The sequence below is a fragment of the Nyctereutes procyonoides genome, unplaced genomic scaffold, assembly GCF_905146905.1.
Source record: "Nyctereutes procyonoides isolate TBG_1078 unplaced genomic scaffold, NYPRO_anot_genome, whole genome shotgun sequence".
Classification (NCBI taxonomy): domain Eukaryota; kingdom Metazoa; phylum Chordata; class Mammalia; order Carnivora; family Canidae; genus Nyctereutes; species Nyctereutes procyonoides.
The window spans coordinates 6,481,626-6,502,043 of NW_026575136.1; the positions used below are offsets into that span (position 1 = coordinate 6,481,626).

The 20,418-nt window shown below is 38.6% G+C and overlaps 1 protein-coding gene across 1 annotated transcript in view; it reads left to right on the forward strand.

Moving 5' to 3' along the window:
* Nucleotides 1-20,418, forward strand: part of LOC129495519 (rho GTPase-activating protein 15) — a 617,088-nt gene that overhangs the window by 11,746 nt on the left and 584,924 nt on the right. The window contains exon 2 of the mRNA XM_055303107.1: nt 16,735-16,913. Coding sequence (XP_055159082.1) covers nt 16,749-16,913 — 165 coding nt within the window. The 5' untranslated portion in view covers nt 16,735-16,748. The remainder of the gene's footprint in view (nt 1-16,734; nt 16,914-20,418) is intronic.

Consider the following 20,418-nt stretch of genomic DNA (forward strand, 5'->3'; position numbering starts at 1 on the left):
CTTTGCATTAGAGGTCTAGCTTTGAGAAGGGGGATTAGAAGTGGGCCATGGTTTCGGGGTGAGAAATCAGCATGAAGGGAAGACTAGTGACAGGTCAGTATGGTAGATGGATAGAGTATGATTTGAGGCTGGGAAGATGGGGAAAGTGAGATGCAGTGATTGCTCTGACTTCCTCTGACCATGAGGCACTGTATCCTAGGTCCATTTGGCATCTTTTGATGTGAAGAAAGTGGAAAAAAACACAAAAATCCAGTGACACTGGGGACTGGGAATCACAACCATTCTAACATAGTGGCTAACCTGAACTTGTTGGAAATGCTTATGGTACTGGGGGAATTAGAGACAGAGGATTTCAGGCAGACACCAGATGCCTGTAATGCTCTCCATACAGTGCAGAGCAACCCTGACAAATAGAGTGTCTGGTTTTAAAGAACCCACGGTCAATTTGGTCAGAAGAGACACACAACTCAAAAAGAGAACAGAAAATAGAAGTCAGGATGTGATTATCTGCCAAAATGTAGTAGGAACAATAAAGGAGGTCAGAGCAGGGAGGGGGGAAAAGAAGAACTTGCTTAGCAATAGCAAAGAGCACAGCCTACTCTTTGTAATTTGAGATCATGCTGAAAAAGTCACACAGATAAATGAAATAGTATTACTCTCTGATGAGTAATATCACTTTCTAAACCAGTGGTACAGATACAATCTCTTGGTTTTGTTCTCCATTTCTACTCCTATCAGCTTGGATTGAAAAATAACAAAATATATTAAATGATACTGATTCAACATGTAGCAGAAACTGCTGTATCCATACAACAGAGGAGCGATACTCCTAGAGGTGATGGCACCATGGGTCACAGTGACAAATGCCCTCAGACCAGTTTGGATACTTATGGAGATAGAGTAGAATGGGAGAGAAGCTCTGGATCCGAGAGAAGCTGCTCTGTTTACAGGATGTAGAAGCTGCCCACTCCCAGCTGACTGTTACCACACATCCTTGACTAGTTTTCTACATCTTCTGATTTTTCAAGGGAAGACGCAGATCTGCACCTTTTTCTTTTTTTTGAGTAAAAAATCCTCATTTTTCAATTGGAAACTGATTCAAAACATTCTAAAACATTGTTCAGGCCCAACAACATATGTCCGTGGGTTGAATTTGGTTGGCAGTCTGCCGGTTTTCCACCTCTTCTTGAATTTATAGCTGCTCTTAAGAAAGCAGGAGCAGGGTGTCATGATTAGAAAGAACTAAACTCCTCCAAATAATTTTCATATACAGAATAAATCCTAATAAAGGCTCAGAGACTCACTAGCACATTAGATTATTCGACAAAAAAAAAACACATCCATTTTTGTATAAATTTTGCGTTGAGGTTCTGGTTTTGTTTGCGTAACTTTCATGAGTGGGTTTATTTTCCTAACTTGAAAGAACTGATTCTGTCCTATTGCTAATGTTCCTCAAAGCATTTTTTAACCATTAAAAAATGTCCACAAAGGTTAAGTCCTCTAAGTCATAGTAGATATGGTCATCCTTAATTTGCCTGATATTTTCAAAGTCACATGATATAAGATATGGACCAGAATATGTACACTTGTATGGGCGCATTGTTGTAGGGGAGATCAAAGAGATTTGTATGCCTTAGGTGGTGATGAGAATCATAACAACAGTTTGAACGCAGGCACACGTCCACTTGTACACGCACATGCACATGTGAAGTCCACAGTGTGCTGGATGAGGAAATGTAGAATGGGTGGGGAAGGCTGTATAACCCATCTCATCATACATATTATCTATTAACAGATCAGCATCACTAAGTCTCAAAAGTAGATACAACAAAGAATGTAAGTAAATAAAGGGAGGACAGAAGAAAAAAAAAACACTGTTCAATGATTTTTAAATAAAATAAATAATCCTGATAGCCATTTTAAAGTTCTAGATATTTTATACGTTCCCTTTTGACTTCAATGTGGCCAAGCCAAAATTCTATATTTTGCTTTGTGAGGAGCCTAAATTAAAGATAGATATTTGGCTATCCTACTTCAAATTATAGTAACACTGAATTAATTGGAACCTAGTTAGATTGATAATGTGTCTTAACTGTCTCCCGTACCTCCTACTTCCTGGGGTGAGGCCCTTGAATTCCATTTTGAGGAAAGAGAATGACACCTTGTCTAAATGGGGGAGCTAGCCCCAAACAACTCCTGATTGGAGATTCCTGATAATTCCCCTGAAGTTCTCCAAGAGATAAGGCATCAAAGAACCTTTTCAGCCTAGAAAGAAAAAGACACATTTAAGATATGTGTCTTAAAGATAAGACATTAAGATAAGTCATTAAGATAATATAACTTGGCATGTTGAAGGATATTCAAAAGCAAGAATTGAAAAACTCAGTCAAAAACTTTCAACTTAAATAATGTGAATAGTAAATATAGATAGATAGATAGATAGATAGATAGATAGATAGATAGATATAGATATTCTTGGTTTCAAGAAAAGAAGCCTTACTGCCCCAAAATTTCAGATTAAATTTGGGTGAAAACAACAATTTTGCAGAATTTGTTTGTTCTCACACCAAACATCCTCTGATGTTTTACAAGCAAGAGAACTGTTTTCCAAATGTTTAAATTGATGTTGTTTTACTCACACTTACCAAGTTCATGATATAAACATTAAAAAAAAAAAGTGCTCATGCTGAAACACTCACAATAGACCCAGATTGCTTGTACTATGATCCTGTTGGATTTTTCCTTTATATAAAAGAATTCATTTTTCAGTATCTATCTACTTAGCTACAGAGTCACTTATCTTCTCACTTTTCCCAGCTATGATCAATACCACTTCCCCAACCACCAAAATATTCCAAAACAAAATGCATTCCCAGGAAATGTAATTAGAGCAAATATATTAGCAAATATGAACTGAGTAGCAATGGGATTTAAGAATAAGAAGATACTGCAGTAATTATTACTAATTAGTAATAAGTTTAGATCAACATGGATATAAAATTAAAAAAGAAGAGCTTTATGTAATTCTATTGACTTATCATCAAAGTTCAGCATCTCAATCGCCGGGATGAAGGCCAAACATATAGTTTCTTAGGCTCCTCTTCAGTGTTGCTGGATGGGAGTCTTTGGAGTGTGCAGTAAAATCTGTGTGTTTATGAAACTTCTCCTATTGACACTTGAGAATCACTGCTCTAGAGCTTTCTTACTCCTCACTAGTAAAGCCATTTGTTCCTTTTCAACTGAAGTTATTTCTGACCCTAACCCCTAGGAGAGATCTTAGCTTAATGCAGGTAATCTTAAACCAATCCAGTGGAAGGGGAAGTTTTGTGAGTTCAATATTAAATTATAACAAGTAATCATGGCTTTGGTCTGCACTTGTGACACATACATCAGATGTGTTTCTCCTTATATAGAAGTCCCAGTCCTTCAGAAAGTCATCCCTTCCTCATTAAACATTTGCTTTGTCTTCAACCACTTCTTCTGATGGTCATTTGTTGCCTCATTCTCTTGCTAGAATTGAAGTCCTACCTCCCTACTGTCAGTCTCCCTTCTGGATAATTGAGGTAGGTCTAAACAAATATCCAGGAATCAGAACTCTGACACTTAATAACAAGCCTCCTAGGTAATAACAGTCTGCAAATCTGAACTTCTGAGTTTTGCCCTCCTCAGATTACCAGTGGTTGGTTTTTCCCACCTGTCAGATAAATCTTTCTATTCACCTTGGATTCCCAGTTGCCCATGTTTTTTGATATATGCAATTCGTGGACACAACTGCACCCCTTGTCAATGTTTGTGGATAGGAGACTCTCCAGTATCTGTTTACTTTAGATGAAGAGGCAGATCTTGGTCTTTTCTCATCTCAGTAAACCATGAGAGATGACAAATCCTTCTAATTTAAACAAACAAACAATCTCTATAGTAAGATACTCCTATCTCATATCAAACACAGAGATGATTTCCAGAAGAATCACATTTCTAAAAATAAAAGTCAAAACAACAAATCTTTTTTTTTTTTTTAAAAAGATTTTGTTTATTTATGAAAGACAGAAAGAGAGAGGCAAAGACACAGGCAGAGGGAGACGCAAGCTCCATGCAGGGACCCTGATGTGGGACTCGATCCTGGGACTCCAGGATCACACTCTGGGTGGAAGGCAGGCACTAAACTGCAGAGCCACACAGGGATCCCACAACAAATCTTTTTAGAGGAAAATGTAGGAATAGTCTCTGTGGTCTTGGATCAGGAAAATATTTCTTAAGAGGACAAAAAATCAGTAATCATAAAAGGAAATAAATGATAAATTGGACAGTACTAAAATCAAGAATGTCTATTAATGAAAAGATTCTATTAAGAGAGTAAAAAGTAACCCACAAGTGGGAAAAAATGATTATTGCAGCATATATATTTAAAAGTGGCTTGTATCCAGAATTTAAAATAAAAGGACAAGGAACCTAACAGAAGAACTAACAGAAGTTTTTCATAAGTATTTCACAGAAGTACTTCACATAATATTACATTGCTGTTTGCTATGTAATATTAAACAAATAAACATTTCAGTGAAATAAGCTCAGCAATAAAAAGAATATACCCTAGGTTTTCCACTTATATTAATTTTAAAAACAGGCAAAACTAAGAAGACAGAATAATGATTATTTTTAGTGGGGCGAGTGGAGAACGACTGGAAGGGAGATTTGGGTGCCTCTGGGATGCTGAAACTGTCAAGTTTCTTGGTTTAGTTGTGGTTACACGAGTGTGTTTAGTTTGTGACAATCTATTGTGCTTTATACACAAACATGGGCACACACACACACACAGACACACAAACTATTTAAAATGCCTTTTATGCATAGATAATTGAGTGAGAAGCTAATTTTTAAATGCATTAAAGGAAATAAAGGGAAATATTTTAATAGTGTTGTCATTGTCACAACGACGGACTATGACATTACCGTCCCATTTTCAGACATGTCCCTTTGGCACTGAAATCCAATCCAATCAACTCAGACTTTGAAGACATGAGCATTAGGGAAAGACTAATCGGATACAATAACAAATTTGCTAAATAAAACAAATGTCAGCCATATTTGACTACTGTCAATTACTGCCTCCTGTTAATTACTGTCAAACACTAATTATGCAATATGCAGCTTCCCCATATTTTAACCTGGACTGGCCAAGATAAGGATAGAGGGATCCTGGTGTTCTGCAATCAATGTGTGATTAGATTTAATCGGCTTGATGAAAGGGCTTAGCAACTGAAATGCCATGGAACATGAAATCCCAGGGAACAAGCAATCGCAGGTTGAGATGTACTTTTTGCACTTGGTGCTCTTCCAACAGAGATCAGAGAACCCAACTTGTCCCAGAGACTGTCTGAGACTGCTTGTTGTGTCAATGTTCCCTAATACTATGGCTGCTAAGCAACTCGTTCTACAGCCAATGTTTTCTCCTTAAGTGACATTTCATCATCCAGTGCCCTATGATAGTCACCCTGTTTTCCCTTAATTGATACTTGTATGCAAGAGGCGGAAAATGGCTCAGCATTTCTTGCTAGATTAGGTCAAAACTGACAGAGGAAACAGAGGGAGGATTGCATTACTTATGCCCCTTATGGTTCTCCTGTGTATCTAAGGAGATTGCCGTTTCATAAAATTTCTTATGCTGCCTAAACATAATTACGATAGCACAGGCGTTTTGTTCCTATTTGCTTTTCAATTTTGTGCTACTTACCTGATCACCGGAGGGAAATTCAGAAGCGGTTCTACTAATCTTCACTTTATTTTTCTTCTATGCCCTTAGTCAGATATCATTGTTCTCTTCAAAATCTCTTTCTTAAGTGCTTCATTTTGTCCTTCCTGTGAAGTCTTCACTGTTCTTTTTCATTTAACTGGTAACCAGAAGCATTAAACTTGCACCTGGAGGTTCAAAATGAGGTTTCTGACATTCTAGAGTGGTTTTCTTTTTCTTCCAGATTCACTTCTCAGGTTCCCTTGTCATAAGATCAGTGTTTACAAATAGAGGCTGTGATATTTATTCTGATTTGAAGTTAATAATTCTCTCTCCCGTGAGAATGCTACTGTTCCTCCATGGCCGGGGATCCATTTCTCTGGGAGTCTTCTCACCAAATCCTTTGGGGTGGGGGATCATGCCTTAAACAAATCATCAAAGTTTCCCGGGATCTATTAGAGAAACTCACATTCCTTACGAGAAATGGCAAGATTCTCTTCATCCAGCCCTAGCTGACTAGTTTTCCCACCTCCCATGTTCCATCATTTGTTTGGATGTTCACTTCTGTTTTTTCCTTGAATCTTGTGATCTCAGCCTGTACTGTCCCTGACATCCCTTCTCTGCCTTTTGGATCTTAATTTGTACAACATCAAGGTCAAATGTCACCTTCACCTTAAAATTGTCTTCAGTCCCATCCTCCATTGCACTCTTACCAGACTCCGTGGTAGGCAAGCATGCTTATGCCTGCCCCCCGGTTCTCAATCACTTTTTAGAAACTGCAGGAACTAGTTAAGTCTATTTTTCAGGGTAAAGGCTCAATAAATCCTTGAAATATATACCAGTTGCTTTGTTCCCAATAAGATGGAGACTAAGAGTCTGGATGAGAGATGGCAAGAAGATACAATGATCTAAGAAAAGATCAAGGTTGCCTGTCACACAATTTTGTCTGGGACTGATTCTGCTTAAAAATATATATTTTACTCGTCATTTTCACCATTTAGAATGCCCACGAGTAATGACAATAACTGTATTACAATCTATCCATGCAGCTGACTTGCCAGACTTTGCCAGTAAATGGAGGATATCACCCTGATTCCCTGATTAAGTTAAGTTAAATAAATGCAAAGCCTTATTATCACATTTCCTATATATAACACCTGCCCAGTCAGAGACAATGTTACCCAATGGGGTGGCTATGGTCAAATTCCTTCACTGTGATGTTCTTTTCTCATTATGTTTGACATTTTTGAAACCGGGTTTTATTGCACTCTCTCCGCTTATGGAAGTGGTCTGGGGAAATTAGACTTAATAGAGATGTAGAAGCCACAGGGAAAAAAGAAAAGGAAAGTGAACTGGAAGGAAACTGAAATTAAAATGTTATTTTAGCAAATGGCTGCTGTGGTGGAGACGACAAACAATTGCAATGTGAGTTAATTACTGACCTGTCAGGAAAGTGTAGCAGGAGGTTTGTGCCACACATTACTGGAGCCACCGTGGCCACAAGTCATCTCCACAGGGGAACAAACAGCCCGTGTTCTACCACAGATCAACAGAAGATCTTTCCAGGGGACAGAAATGAATTTCTCACACAAGTAATATTTGTCTGTGGAGTTTCCTTGAGCTCTACTTAGCAGACCTGGAGAATCAGCACTTCCCATATGTTCTGGGAAAGGAATGGAGTCATATGGCCACAGGGGGTTCCTGTGGGTTTAGAGGACTGCAGCTCTGGGTAGTTGGGGTGACCAGACAGCTCACTTGCCACACAGCAAGAATGGAGGCTAACACCTGTGGAATGGGAATCCCCTGGGGTGCAGGCCCTGCTTGCCTCTGCGACAGTTCTCCTCACACCATCTTCAGTGGTGATCCATGTAGGGCAAGAGGGTCCTATTTGGAAAATAGTATCAAGCACTAGAGACATTTGAAAGTCAAGGGAGTCTTCCTCTATTGTCAGAACAAATAACCCTTCTAAATTCTAAGATGGTCATTAGGTGTAGTCATTTAATTTACAAGAAAGAAAAAAAAGCTTATTCTGATATGAAAAAAAGGTATTCTTCATATTTTTAACAACTCAGATTACTCTCCAAGTATTGGCCTCAGAAGACATGAAAAGTATTGCATTTTCTTTCCGCCCCAAATTATCAGGCAATAATCATAGTTCATTGGACCTTTAGAAACACTGGCCAGGGGCCCCCTGGGTGGCTCAGTCCATTAAGCATCTTCCTTCAGCTCAGGTCATGATCCCGGGGTCCTGGGACCAAGCCCCGCATGAGGCTCCCTGCTCCGTGGGGAACCTGCTTCTCCCTCTCCCTCTGCCTGCTGCTCCTGCTGCTTGGGCTCCCTCTGTCTGTCAAATAAATTAAAAAATCTTAAGGGAAAGAAAAGAAACACTGGCCAGAGTGAATTATACATTTTTTTTTAAGATAAGCAATAGACTCGATCAAAGACATTTTCCAATTGGTAATGCTCTGCTAGTCTATGCACACTGGTGTTAACTAGTTTCTATATTTGTTTCCCATTGATCTAGTCAATAAACACTTATCAAGTCTCTATTGTTTTGTGAGGAAGCACAGGAAGATTTATAAACACTTAAACTGAACGAGGTACCTGATATGCATACCTGATATGCATACCTGATATGGCTGCACAATGATCATCTTATCTCCCGGGTCTCTGTCTGACTTCCCTTGGAATTCTTGTTACCTTATTTTTCCATACATGGCTTCCAGTTGACTTGGTTGGGGGGGGGGTCTATGACTAAGGCAAGGATGTTTGGGGATGCAAAACGTGGGTTCTGTCCTGGAACTACTCTGAACAGGCAGTAGCACGATGGGAAGATGCCTGGGACACCTGAGCTTCTATTTTCTCTGCTCTGCAGCATGGAGGTGGTATCATAGTGCCTATTGTGTTTCTCCTAGCCCAAATAATTCTCAATGCACTTTTATTTTTAATGCTGCTGATGGGAGAGAGATGTCAAAAATACACTTTCTAACTCAAAAGGGCAAGCTGCTGAGCCTTGGTGTAATTAACAGAGTGCAACAAAGAATTGACAGAGCAGCTATGAAATTTATGATTAGACGAATTATTCCATTCACTCCTAATCTGGGTGTTTGCAGTGTGAGTAGGAGAATCGGGCCCAGAGCACCGTTGAACTCAGTCTGTTTTGCAGGGCCAGTTTGTGTGGCTCTTACAAAGTGCATTCTCATCACAGTTTCCTGTTTTTAAAGCAGTATTGAAAGTGGAACTAGTGCAATAGCACAAGCTCTTCTTGCTCTTTGTTTGGCACATATAAAATCAGGAAGTCTAGAGAAATTGTGAAGTCAGTCCTAAGTCATTTACACTTCAATTTCTAACGCAGGGATATTTATTTGGAGGGTTTTGTGAAATCAATGGATATTTAGACACATGGAAAACGAACTAATTCTTCAATGTTTTCATTAGTCATTCACCACAGCTCCGTGTGCCTCCTGTAAGAATGTAAATGTATAAGACAACAGTGTTTTCTATAATAAATTTTGATAATAATGATGATTATGATAATCATAATGAGTAGATGATATGTTGTAGGAAGAACAAGGGGAATACTGAAACAGCATCTAGATCACATGAAACTTAATATAACTTATAGTTAACGAAATGTTTGATGTCACTAAGTTGAATATCAGTAAGCATAGACAAATATTATTGATTTTACAATCTGCTCTGAAATATAGAAAGTTGAGGGTCAATGAGAAGAAAACAGGGGTGGAACAACAGAATGGCTTCAAACGCCTGCGAATGTTCCTGGAATAATAACACGGAAAGACTCACAAATTGCAGGTCTTCATTGCCTTTCTGACTGGTACATCATGAAGTCGATGCATGTGTTCCTGGAAGCACATTCATACTCTGATGCTGGGAGCCAAGTCATGCTGGACCCTGGGGTGTGAGGGTTTGACTCTAGCTTGGGCAAGCTTCGTGATGGAGTTTGTTCCCCCAGGACATGGTCCATAAACACTCAGAAATAAGACCACTGTGGTGGGGCCATCACATCACACAACTGGAGGGGGTGCTCTTTACTAGAATGTGATGCTAATGTCCTGTCCCCAGTGCTACTTCCCCCTAAATTCACTTAAGATCCTTTGCATGGAGTAGACTGACCATGGATCTTCTGCTGGAAGGTATTTCTCCCATGTAGTCAGAAGGGTTTCCAGTCTGAGATTCAGGTACATTCTTCCCTGAGAGTTAAGGGGAAGTCGGACCAATCATTTATGCCCTTATGTGAATTAGTTTAAGTATTCCCCCCCCCCATCTGCATGGTAGTGATTCACTGAGAGGATGGATGTTTAGAGGAGATAGGTAAGGACGAATGGACGGTGGAATTTCAGAAATGCTGACTCTGTAGATGAGATGGGACCTTAGGAAGTGCTGCAGTGGGAGGCTTTGGCAGCCAAAATATGGGAAGGATCCCAAGGTGTCTGGCAGAGGAACAAAAGAGCATCAGGATGTAGGCAAGGAGAAAAGGAGAAGTTGAAAGAGGGTAAAGATAAAGGGCTGTGAGTGGAATCCAAATACAACTTGAAAAAATTTGGCCTAGAACAGCGTTATCCACTTTGTAGGAGGCTCCTGACAGGACGGATGGAAGGAAATCATCTCTGAGCCCTCAAGTGCAACAGTTCAAAGTTGCACAGCCCTTAGTACAGCTGTCATTTCAGCCCATCAGGTTTCCTTCCTCCTCTAGCCTCTCTCCTTCCTCTTACACATCCCTGGGTCTGTGGGCAGGGGCAGGGGGTCCTGCCCAATGCATCTTGTACTCAATTCATCTCTACAGCACATCTGTGTATTACATACACCAAGGAAACCTCTTGTCCTTCATGGCTCCCTCAGAGCATCTAGAACACCAGCCCCTTAGCACTGGCTGGGTTAGAAGGAAGGGGTTCTCAGGCCATCCTTCAGCCCTACGAGGGAGGCTAGCGAGATGACAGCTTCACCCACACTGGGGCTAAATGCCATTTTCTTCACAAAAGCCATCGTTTCTCTTTCCCTTGAACTTTCTTGGTACTACATTTTCCCTTCATGGCACATTTCCATATCCACATTATAATCTTACAGTTATTTGCATATTTTTGCATTGCCAAGCCCTTTGTCTGAAATGCCTAACCTAGTATCTACTGATCTTCTTTTGCAGACTTTCTCTCTCTCCATCTCCCAGTGGTTTGATCCCACTGCTCCTTTCCCCATCTGGACACAACTCTATTCTCCTTTAGTTGTTGATTTGTTTCTCTATCACCCTCACCAACTTGTAAGGCACTAGATATTATGTTGATATTATTATATATATTATAATATTATTTATATTATGATATTATTATGATAAAAATAATGATAAATAAAAAAAGAGACTCTCCAGCCTCTGATACAGTGCACACCACTTAGGAGACTCTCCATAAATGTTAAATGGATCATTTATTTTCTGCTGCTGGAAATCTTTAAGAGGAGTGTTTGTGTCATATTCAGTATTCTTCTCAGAGCGATATAGTGCTCTGTGAGGTTAGAAGCTGTCAAATATTACAAATACAAGAACAATTGTGAAATAATATGGAGTGAATGCTGTTGCAGAACACAAAATACCAGGGAAACTGAATGAAGAGAAAAACTAGAGTGCCTTGGGGTATCAACAAAATGTGAAGAGGGGGTCAGATGGGACGGGAAGTAATGGCTAGAGAAGAGAAAGTGTGAGAAGAAAGAAATCACCTTAATACCACAGTAGAGGAGAAGTCAGCCTAACAATAAAAGCCTAACAGCCTTTTTTCATCTGAAAGAAGAAAGATTCTGAAGGTCTTTTCTGCAACTTGTCCCCAAGAAAATAGATGGGGAAGCCAGATGAGAGACCTTTTAGGTAATGCAGCCTTTTTGACAGTAACTCATCACTAGGCAAATAACGAGTTGACTGTAAAATCATTACAAGAATGCAAATGTTGGTTTGACATTGAAATTTGTGCAGACTCTGAGGAAGAAACATGTCCCAAAAATGGCACATGGGAAGGCTATGTAAATACAATGGCTTCATGCTCTTGATCAGAAGATAATGACTTTAGCCTAAGTGATTTCCCTCACCAACATGACATACACTACCAGCTTTTGAGTTTGAATCTAATGAGTAACATGAAAGATCAAGGCTTAAATGTACAGAGAAGAGAATGCAGATTTTTCTCAAGCATTCCTATGTTTAATCATAGATTCCCCTCAAGGCCTACCCAAATTCTTTGGGAATCAAGTGATACCAAAGCATTTACCTTGTTGGTTATCTGCCTAAAATGATTGGGCTTTGTAAATCTGCAGTAATGCTTTTTGAGCTCCCAGACTTTGAGTGCATCAGTATCAGAAGTAAAAAGCACCCTACAGATCATAGCAATCCTCTTGGCTTACCCTGTCCCCTCACTAACAATTTTTTTCTTCCAATGATGAAACAGAGGTCTGTAGACTTGTACAAGACCACAAAGGTGATCAGTACAGACATTGCTGTCACTAGAGGTCATCATGGCCCCTTTTTATGCAACCAGTCTAATTACCATGAATCCAAGGCCATTATTACAGTGATAATCCTTCAATTTTCATTCCTTCATTTATCCTAACTTTATTCACTAAAACATGCCCTGAAAAATCTCATGCTTTAATTTTTAACGGTTTTAAAAAATTTGAGTATACTTGGCACAAAATGTTACATTAGTTTCAGGTGTACAACACAGTGATTTGACAAGATAATATATTATACTATGGCCACCACAAATATACTTACCATCTGTCATGAAACGACTCTATCACAATATCATTGGCCATATTCCTTCCCTGTGTCTTTTATTCCTGTGACTTATTCATTCCATAATTGGAAGGCTGTATCTTCTATTCTCCTTCACCTATTTGGCCCATCTCCCCACCCTCATTCCCTCTGGCACCCATCAGTTTGTTGTTTGTATTTATAGGTCTGATTCTGCTTTTCGTTGTTGTTTATCCGTTTGTGTTTTGTTTTTTAGACTCTGTGTATGAGTAAAACCATACAGTATTCGTCTCAGTTTGACTTCTTCCACTTAGCATAATACCCTCTAGGCCTATCCATGTTGTCGCAAGTGTCACGATCTCAGCCTTTTTGGCTGCATAATATTCCATTGCGTATTTATACTACAACTTCCTTATTCATTCACAGATCAATAGACACAATTTGCTTCCATATCTTGGCAATTATCAATAACACTTCAGGAAACATAAGGGTGTATGTATCTTTGCAAATTAGTGTTTTTGCTTTCTTTGGATAAATACCCAGTAGTATAATTACTGGATCATATGGTTTCTATTTTTAATTATTTGAACAAATCCCATGCTGTTTTCACAGTGGCTCTACCAGTGTATGCTCCCACCAACAGTGCCCAAGGGTTCCTTTTTCTCTATATGCTCACCAACATTTACTACTTCCTGTGTTTTTGACTTTAGCCATTCTGGTGTGAGGTTATGGTCTCATTATGGTTTGGATTTGTATTTCCCAGATGATTGGTGATGTCGAGTTTCTTTTCATGTGTCTATTGGCCATCTTTATGACTTTTTTTTGAAAAACGTTTATTCAGATCCTGTGCCCATTTTAAAATTAGATTGTTTGGCTTTTTTTTTTTTTTTTTTTTTTTTGGTGTTGAGTTGTTCTTTATACATTTTGGATACTAACCCTTTATCAAACATGTCATTGGCAAATATCTTCTCCCATTCAGTAGGGTTGCCTTCTTGTTTGCTGATGGTTTCTTTCACTATGCAAAGGCTTTTTATTTTGATGTAGCCTCAATAGTTAATTTTGCTTTTGTTTCCCTTGCCTGAAGAGACAATCTATTAAAATGCTGCTACAGTCAGTGTCAGAGAAATTGCTGCCTGTATACTCTTTTGGGATTTTTATGGCTTCAGGTCTCACATTTTCAGTTTATTTTTGTATATGGTGTTAGAAAGCAAGCCAATTTTATTCTTTTACTGGAGCTGTCCAGTTTTCCCAGCATCTTTTTCCCCCAGCATCATTAATTTAAGAAACTATCCTTTCCCCATTGTATATTCTTGCCTCCTTTTTCATAGATTTGTTGACCATACAAAAGAGGGCTTATTTCTAGGCTCTCTACCCTGTTCTATTGATTTATGTATCTATTTTTGTGCCAGTATCATACTGTTTTGATTACTACAGCTTTGTAGTACATTTTGAAATCTGGAATTCTAATACATCCAGCTTTGTTTTTCTTTCTCAAGATTGGTTTGGCTATTCAGGGTCTTTCATGGTTCCATACAAATTTTAGTATAATTTATTCTAGAAAAACTCTGGTTTTATTAGTAGCATCTTCATAAATATCAAAGATTCGTAGATTGGTTATTGTGTAATACTTTATGATTGGCTATGAAAAATTAATAGCTGTAATAATAAATAATACACAGAATAAACCCAAAACTTATTATTCCTATATTGAAATATATGGAAAATGCATTTACTTTTTTTAATAGTCATCTATACAATACTCTATATCTTATTCAAGTTAGATGTAGAGATAAGATTTCCTATGTCTACATTAGTGAGCAATTTGACACATTTTAAAATCTTTCTGATCAAAACAGCCATTATTATATTCCCATGGAATAGTGGAGATGAGATTTTCATTTTTTATTACTTCAAATTTTTATTTCAGGTCTTTTTTTTAAAAAGATTTTATTAATTTATTCATGAGAGAAACAGAGAGAGAGACAGAGACACAGGCAGAGAAGCAGGCTCCCTACAAGGAGTCTGATGCAGGACTCAATCCCGGGATTCCAGGATCACGCCCTGAGCCGAAGGCAGACGCTCAACCGCTGAGCCACTCAGGCATCCCTTTACTTAAAATCTTACTGAAACAGCTCTTTAATTCTCAACTAGATGAGTTTTCATAATATATCACTCATGTAGAAATATAAAAATGAAAATATGAACAAGATAAAGAATTAAGAAACTTAAGTCAGTTTAATTAATTTAGTTAACAAATTTATTTTTAAAACAATTTTCCTGTAAATATCTTTATGAAGTATAACTGAAATACAATAGTGCAAGTACTTATACAACTTGATCATTTTTAATATAGGCATGCAATTGTTAAACCATCACCGCAATCAAGCTAATAAACATATTCATCACCTCCAAAAGTTTCCTTGTAGTCATCATAATTCATTTTTCCCTTCCTCCACCATTAGTCAATCACCGATCAGCTTTCTGTAATTAGGTGTTAGCTTGGATTTTCTAGAATAGTATATAAATGAAATTATTAAAAAAAAAAATAAATAAATAAATAAATAAATAAATAAATAAATAAATAAAATTATAAGTACTCCATAGGTACTTTTTTTTTTTAAATATCCTGGCCTCTTTCACTCAGCAATTTGCAATTCATCCATATGACTGCACGCATCAATAGTCCATTCTTTTTACTCTTGAGTTTTATTTCATACTATAGATTAACTAGAATGTGTCTATTCACCTGTATGGGTCTTTTTGGGGGGAACAAAATACATGTCCTCCACTTTCTCTGTCCATTATTCCTGACAGAATATTACTAGTCTCTCTGATCTTTATTTTTCACTTCTAGAAAAGTATGAGTTTAATGTCTATCTTACGGGTATTTTGCAAGAATTAAATCACTAAGTGCATTGCTTGGCACATAGTAAATGCTCAACAAATATCAACTTCTTTTCTAAGTCATCACTCAATTGCCTCACTGGTATCAATTATGAGGTAACACTCTGCCTCCTATTAAAATGTTTTCATTCTTTTCTAACCACTTTAGCTTTCACTTAGCTTGAACATTACCTTGATGCTAGCTAACCCCATTGTCTGTCCAACAGAAGGAGGGGTACCAATACAGTTAGCTCCCTAAAATACAATCCTTCTTTTATATTCTCTCTTCTATATTATATTCTTTATAATATTATCTTGGCTTCTGTAACTGATGACAGTTTTTTCTGATATTGCACATATGTGCCCAGGCTAGCTATGGAATGCCCACAGGTGAGACAGGGAGGCAATAGGCCAGAAGAGGGTCTGTGTCCTGAAGCTTAGAAACTGTCTTTGCATTGCAAATGTTCTCTTTTAAATGAGATGATATGCTCATTTGAGGGGCTTGTGGAGAGGGACTCTGATTTGGGGAAGCAACCAAAGCTTTCCTAGTCCACCTGCGAATGCTGCCACAGCTTAGTTCTCTTCACTTCTTTTCCGAATTATCATTTCCTTACTGCTGCTCCTTTAACATGTGCCTGTCCTGAATTTTCCTGCCTAAATCAGACTTCTCCCACTAAAGTTAATATAAATAAATAAATGGCTTCTTCATATTCTTTATAAACACTATGTCCAACTAAGCTACTGAATCCAGTCCAGTTGGCAGACAATAAACGGACAAAGGACCTTTAGTTTCCCTCCATGGGTATTATGAATGGGGATAAGGACTAGGACTAAGCACCATGCAAAGAAGGCCAGACCAACGTATTTGATAGTCAATGGGACCAGCTCAGTTTGCTCTAAAGCCAGTTCTACTCACTTAAATATGACCTTATCCACTTAGGTTTTTGGTCACGAAAAAAGGCTGCGGGTGGTAGCATGCAGAACTGGGGTGGGATGGGGTGGGTAAAAGATCAGCGACACTGTTAATGAAAACAGCATATACCCTAAAGATGCTTAGTTGGCAACATCATTTCTACACAAGGAAGACCATCCTATTGCCATTAGGAGTTCCTGAATAGCATTAGGAATGACACAAGTGTGGGTGTGCTGCCTATGAACTTTGAAGTCCTCTGGCAGGTATAGCACTGTCAACACACAGGGGCCCCAGGTAACAAAAACAACTGTTTTTGTTGTTACAACCAAGTAATTTGCTACCTTCTCCACTATTCAGAGATTGTTTCATTTTTGTACCTTAGTAAGTAACCTGCACCCCACCAAGTTTTTCTTGGAAAAGATATATTTAGAGTAACATAATGCTTTTACATCTTACCAGGATAACGCTATAATATGCAGAAATCTACAAATTCTGATACTTCTGTGGAAACACTGAATTCCACCCGTCAAGGCACCGGAGCTGTGCAAATGAGAATCAAAAATGCCAACAGCCACCACGACAGGCTGAGCCAAAGTAAATCCATGATCCTCACCGACGTTGGGAAGGTCATTGAACCCGTAAGTCAAATACCTCAAAACCCCAATGTTCCCTGACACAGATTTTTGTTAAAAAAGAAAAACCAGATCAGCTTTGTTTTATTTGTTTTCCTAATGTGCACGAGAAAACTGTTTTTTTTTTTGTAATGCATTTTATCTTGCCTACTTATAGTCATAATAATATCCCCAATTGCCAGAGAAGAGCTGGGCTTAATCCAGAGTGATAAAGTGGATTTGGAGCTAGACTGAAGAGCACCTTTGACTCATTTTAAGGGCCTCCACTATCATGCTTCAGTGTTATAAAAATAATGAGGTTATGCTAGCATGTGGTGTTTGTACTTCCAAATACAGTACATCACTTTGAAAAGCCAGAGGCTAAAATTAGCTAAGAATGAACTGAAGGGGAAAAAAAAATCTTCAAAAAAAAAGTGAAAATCTCTTTCTTAAAATCTCCCAACAATATATAATATTGGAATTACGATCTGATTTGGAATGAGCTTAAATGGTGCGGCGATGGAAGGTTTGGAGAGGAAGCCATTCTGTCTCGATAATGTGTCATTAGGAAGATCTGAAATAAAATAGTTAGAGATGAACTCTACTGCCAATTGTGTCCCTGCCCCTGCACGCATCCTGAGCCACTAAACACACTGATTGCGATGAGTCTCCTCTGGTTAATTTTCTTCCATAATGGTGGTAACTTGCAGCTGAGGCCATAGGATGTTACAAAATTATTTATGCAATGTTAGCCAGTCTTTTGGACACCAGATCTATTTTGTTTGTCACAGTGAGAGCAAGAGCGGGAAATAGGTTAGCTAGGGACAGGCTGTGCGTCCCAGTCACCCTGCAGAAACGTGTGAGCTATTAATTGAGTGTTCTGTTAATATCGTAGGGGCCTATGAAATATTCAGTTCCCTAACTGAGTTATTAAATGAGATAAACTTGCTGAGTAGCACGTTACCGATTATATTTATTCTCTGTTTTCCCTGGAATTTCAAGTGCGAATTGAAGCCACCAGCATCTCAAGAGTCTGAGGGATGCGTGGCTTTAATCACTCTTTCTCCAGGTATCATAGGCAAATTTAGCAGGAGAGGAAGCCAGGGATTATATTGCGGGCTTGGGAGCTACCTCTTGAGATAAGGTCCCCAGAGCTGTGCTGTTCTTTCTTTACTCCCTCACTTAAAAGTATTGTCTGCTGGGAGGCACAATGCTGCCAGCCTGCCTTTGCTTTTATACCAGCTAAAATGCTCCTCAACTATGAACTTGAGACAGTGGTTAGAGTAAATTACTGGAATCTCTATAATGTATTATCAGTAAGAACTGTACCTTTGAAAAAGTTTAAAAGTTAAGTATATTTAATGATGCCTAACATATTTTATTGGCTGTGTTTAACAAAAGGCACTATGCCGCAGTTGTTTTTGACAAGCATGAAAACATCACAGCATGAGACTGCAAAAGGAATTATGGAGAGAAATTACAAGTGATCCATCTCTCAATGAATTATCCACCTCAATAGCCCGCAGAACTCAGCTACCAATTAACACCTACTTTATTACATGTTGGGATGTACTTAATAACTTTCATGTGTTTATGCACTATTACCTTGACTGATGCCTCTTGTACAATTAGGCATAATTGGCATATCAATATGCAAAAGTTAAAAGGATTAACCCTCTTAAAACTAATGAGCATTTCTGTATCCAGCTGCTAAATGAGACAAAATTAGCATTTTTCACTTTTGGGCAGGATTTTATCATGCAGTTTCTCATTGTTGATATTACCTTGTTACATAACTTTAGTTTGGGGGGTTATATGCTGGACTGCTAGAGAAGAGTTTTCCAAAGTTAAATTAGCTATAATTATCCCAAGCTTTTGTTTCCGCATTCTTAGCCTGGGCAATATGTATTCCTCGATAAGGAACAAAAATAAAAGTTACTTTTGGTTATGTGTGCTCAGTGCATAATTATATAAAAGGGGTATTTTAGTGAGGATATGTCATTTCACCGAGAAAACTTGGCTCAGAGATACTGTATTGAAAGCTTGCCATGGCACTAATTTTCTTTCTGTCTCAGTTCTTTTCATCTCTTTTTTCCATGCACAATTTTCTGACTAGATACTGACAGAATGTAAAGTATTTTGGCATATTTATTCAAACAAGCCTGTTAAAGATATCTGCTCAAGCTAAACTAAGAACTTGATTTTTCAGAAGTTGGAGGTTGGGGTGAGGTCAAGGGGGGTAGATCTTGAGCTTGGGAGAAGTGGGAGGAGATGTATTCTAAAAATGTGCGCACGTGTCCTGTGCAGCATGGTTTGTCGTAACAGAGACACTCACATCTAATCTCTACAGCGAAAAAGTTAGGACTACTTAGAGACGTATATATCTATATGTTATGCATCGTATTTAATATACACGGCACATATACGCTACGTGTTCCCCAGCCTAGCGATTATGCAAATCTAATACGGACTTACTGGAGTCTATATAAGACAAGAATCTGATATTACATTCACAACGATTTAACTTGTTACAGAAAACGATCAGAGGTTCCAGGGTCAAATCAATTGTATAATTGTGTCATTAATTCATAAAATCCTCTTTATTATTGTGTTCAATTACAAATACGTTCAGTAGGACTCTGTGAACTCGGAACACCGTGTGAAATCCTCCTGGATATGTCAGAAGAGCCCATATCCTTGGGATCCTAAAGAGAGGAGCAGCTTGAAATGCCAATATAGATATTTATTCGGCCCTGTGCTAGGCAAACACAGGTGAATTTGCTTATCACATTGAAGTTTTCATTCCCGAAATGGGGCAGGGAGGCATTTCTGTAAAACAGGTATTAATCCTCCATCAGTATCTCAACTGGCGGTGTGCCTCACTTTCTTTAAACACCAAATAATCATTATTATGTAGTTAGTAAGATCAACGTCCTTTCCAAATTTAAAAAGGCCACTTCGCTACCTGGCAGGTGTTGGAGAGGTGGGAAGTTGGGACCCTGGAGGACGTGGTTCGCAGGACATTGCCTCTCTGTGAGAGAGATCTGGAGACCCCCGCTTGGTGGGGACGGAAGGCTCTTTGGTCTCAGTGATTTGCTGGCTCATCCCGAGCACCAGAGTGAGACCTCTTGAAGGTGGACTGCTTATTTGCCCGAATGTGCTAAACACAGAAGCAGACGGCCTAGTGAGCGTGAATGGGGGGCAAGTGAAGTGGGCCTCTCCAAGGGCTGAAAGGCTAATGCGCAATCCAGCAAATAGCTACTGCAAAAGGTTTAATGTGGCTTTGATGTTATTTATAAGAGGGAAGCTCTGGCCTACTAGACAGTTTAGAATAGATATTAATGAAGAGTTTAAATAGCCCAAATCAGGAAAATTGCAGACATCGGATTTGCAGACAGGAGCGGTTTCGACATTTAATGCTGGTGTCTTCAGCAGCCACATGTATGAATATTCACCATTTCCATCTTGCAAACTCCACAGAAGTGCAATACTTTATTCATGGCCCTCGTGGACAGGGAAACATCTTTTTTAC